The sequence below is a fragment of the Camelina sativa genome, chromosome 16 (genome assembly GCF_030686135.1).
Source record: "Camelina sativa cultivar CO46 ecotype springtype chromosome 16, ASM3068613v1".
Lineage (NCBI taxonomy): Eukaryota > Viridiplantae > Streptophyta > Magnoliopsida > Brassicales > Brassicaceae > Camelina > Camelina sativa.
In genome coordinates this window covers 2,736,242-2,739,256 of record NC_141895.1, presented here as the reverse complement: position 1 = coordinate 2,739,256, position 3,015 = coordinate 2,736,242, and the positions used below count along the sequence as shown (strand labels likewise).

At 33.9% G+C, this 3,015-nt stretch overlaps 1 protein-coding gene across 2 annotated transcripts; it reads left to right on the top strand.

Annotated features, from left to right (window-relative positions):
- Positions 1-249: 249 nt before the first annotated feature.
- On the top strand, positions 250-1,928 carry LOC104749519 (NAC domain-containing protein 41). 2 transcript variants are annotated; one of them, XM_010471163.3, is made up of 3 exons: positions 250-896; positions 991-1,244; positions 1,347-1,928. In XM_010471163.3, exons 1-3 carry the CDS (start codon positions 713-715, stop codon positions 1,725-1,727), a joined length of 819 nt encoding a protein of 272 aa, XP_010469465.1. In that variant the 5' UTR covers positions 250-712; the 3' UTR covers positions 1,728-1,928. The 2 variants fall into 2 exon arrangements, with proteins under 2 accessions (XP_010469465.1, XP_087347579.1); XM_087491453.1 differs by having other exon boundaries at positions 273-896; positions 1,376-1,796.
- Positions 1,929-3,015: the final 1,087 nt, after the last annotated feature.

Below are 3,015 nucleotides of genomic sequence, written 5' to 3'. Positions count from 1 at the left end.
GTCACTTCATTTAACGTTCGCACAATAACACTCCCAAACGATAGCCCTTAATTTTCTGCAAACAAGCGAGGGACGTCTTCGGATGGTCCTGTGTCGACGTGGGAGGATCAGTAGCAGAAGACTCATGAGATGAAATGTTATACGTAATCACTAAAAATTATATATCTCGATCTTTTTGACTCCCACTATGTGATTTCACGTGTTCAGATCAAAGCGTAGAAGTCGCTGGTTCACAAACATTGATGTCTCACGACAAGATTCGTGAGTTTTTTTTTTTTTTTTTTTTTTTTTTTTTGGGAGTGAAAAGTCTTTAATTGGGTCTTTTAAGTTTTGATTAACCTCATTCATAGCACGGTAACACTATTTTTGTGATAATAACAAAAATAAATTGGTTGAAATATTTAGTCAAATTTGAACTATACTATTCTTTTCATTGTTTAAACTTTTTTCTTTTTTTTTTTCTGGTCTCGTGGTACATTTTTTACTTAAGTTTAAAAGACCAAAACTCTTAAATAGTAATGGTTACCAAATTCAATTCATTACGACATGGCTTAAAATGTACTTAATTACAAAAATACGATATGAGCCCCATCCATTGCTATAAAATAAACGCAACTTTCCCTCTCCATTTTCAATAATCTCTCATCTTCTTTTGTCTCTGTTTCTACGGTTCAAAAACCTCAAACCTTTAAAAACAAAAACAAAAAACACGATGGAGAAGCGTAGCACTATTAAGAACAGAGGAGTACTTAGATTACCACCTGGCTTCCGATTTCACCCGACCGATGAAGAGTTAGTTGTTCAATATTTGCGTAGGAAAGTAACCGGTTTACCCTTACCAGCTTCTGTAATACCGGAAACCGATGTTTGTAAATCGGATCCATGGGATTTACCAGGTAAATTAAACCTATACAAAATAAATCTATTCTTTCAGTTCAATTCGGGTTTTTGATGGTTTAGTGTGTATGTTATGCATGATGATGATCACAGGTGATTGTGATTCAGAGAGGTATTTTTTTAGCACCAAGGAAGCTAAATACCCGAACGGAAACCGGTCAAACCGATCAACCGGTTCGGGCTATTGGAAAGCGACCGGTATCGATAAGCAAATCGGGAAGAAGACGCTTGCCGTGGGGATGAAGAAAACTCTGGTTTTCTACAAAGGTAAACCACCAAACGGGACAAGAACCAATTGGGTTCTTCATGAGTACCGTCTTGTTGATTCACAACAAGAATCATCACATGTAAGATTTCACAAATACTCGAATCTGTTATATAATATTAACAAGAAGCTAGGTAGGATTCTAAAAGTGTCTATTTTTTTTTTTCTTTTTTTATAAAAAAAGGTACAGAGCATGAATTGGGTTCTGTGCAGAGTGTTCTTAAAGAAGAGAAGCAATAGTAATAAGAGGAAAGAAGAGGAACGAGACGATTTGGAGAATGAGAAAGAGACAGAGAAAGAAAGTGAGGAGGAGAAGAAGAGTAGTACTTGTCCCATTTTTTATGACTTTATGAGAAAAGATAAGAAGAATAAAATACGAAGAAGAAGATGCTGTGATCTGAATTTGACTCCTGCTACGTCGTGTTGTTGTTGTTGTTGTTTTTGTTCGTCTTCTTCAGGGTCTTCGTCGTCTGTTTGCTCGAGTGCGTTAACTCAGACATCTTCTAATGATAGTTATCATGAAGAGATCAGTTGTCAGGAAAATAAGTTTTGTTTGTTTCTTTAGACCTTAAAAGACTTTGGAACAAGTTCTTTTTAATTAACTTTAATAAATTTGTTCATGATTACCAAGTGATTTACGTGATCTAGACCATTCAAGGTGATTTCTCATGGTAGCTAGCCTTTATTGTAGGTCAGCCACAACAATTTGTATTACTTTTATAAAACTTTTCATATATAAGAGACTTATACTCCATCCGTTTCAAAATATATGATGTTTTAACTAAAGTACGCAAATTAAGACGTCTTTACTTTTATCAAGTTCAACCAATCAAAAACAATATATACTGCATAATATAAAATACTAAACTAATCTAAAAGTTACATATAAACTTGAAAACATCATATATTATGAAACAAAAAACTTCTCTAAAACATCTTATATTTTGAAACAGAGGAAGTATATGTTTGTCCATGACAAGGACCAACCATCTAGCGCCTAAACAAGCATAGACGGAAAAAGTTGAGTTCAAGCAATCAATAGAGTTAAAACATTTACACTAGAGAGACTAGAGAAAGATATGGTAAACCGTTTTTTTAAGGATGCTTGTAGGTTAATCCAGTAACCAAAACGAGATAAGTAATTCTCTCAATACCCTAATCTCTTTACCTAATCACTTAAGTTTACAAAACTTAATTTGTAATCTAAATGATAAAGTAAACCATGAAACTCAGGTTCATTAAACTCATAACCTTTTTTTAACGTTACCTTTCGTTGACTAGACTAAGATTACCAATCTAATTTTGATAGAAATTAAGTCGTTTATATTCAGTTACGTCCTTAAAAGCTCGACATAGATGATATATGAAACTATATTAAACTTTGGTAATAGTCTAGGCAGAGGATCTAATAATCATATACCCTAAATTTCCCTCTGGCAAGAGCGAAATAGACGTCGTCATGGAGAGACACCATTATCCTCTGATCAGCTTATCAAACATCTTGACAGACAGGTCCGCAACAAGCTGCTCTCAATTCAGGTTGGAGGGAGTCTCACTTGCTGTATGGAGAAGTGGTTGGAATCACGCTGACGGCACCACTAGCTTGTTTCTGAAACCCATTTTGTAAACATAATCTCTAGTTTCATCTCAAAATCTGTATTAACTTCATGCTGCATTTGATATAAACACTACTTTTTCGAATAAATTTTACATTTTATTCAAAAAAAAAAATCATATACCCTAAACAAATTGAAAATTGATATATCTCAAATACTCATATGTTAAAACTGATAAAATGATATTTTTTTGGAGGTGTTTTACTACTACTAACCCATACACAGCAGGCGATTATA

Coding starts and splice junctions, on each gene's coding strand:
- LOC104749519 (XM_010471163.3), top strand. CDS start 713: ATGGAGAAGCGTAGCACTATTAAGAACAGAGGAGTACTTAGATTACCA. Junction 897..990: donor GGATCCATGGGATTTACCAG/GTAAATTAAACC, acceptor TGATGATCACAG/GTGATTGTGATTCAGAGAGG. Junction 1,245..1,346: donor CACAACAAGAATCATCACAT/GTAAGATTTCAC, acceptor TTATAAAAAAAG/GTACAGAGCATGAATTGGGT.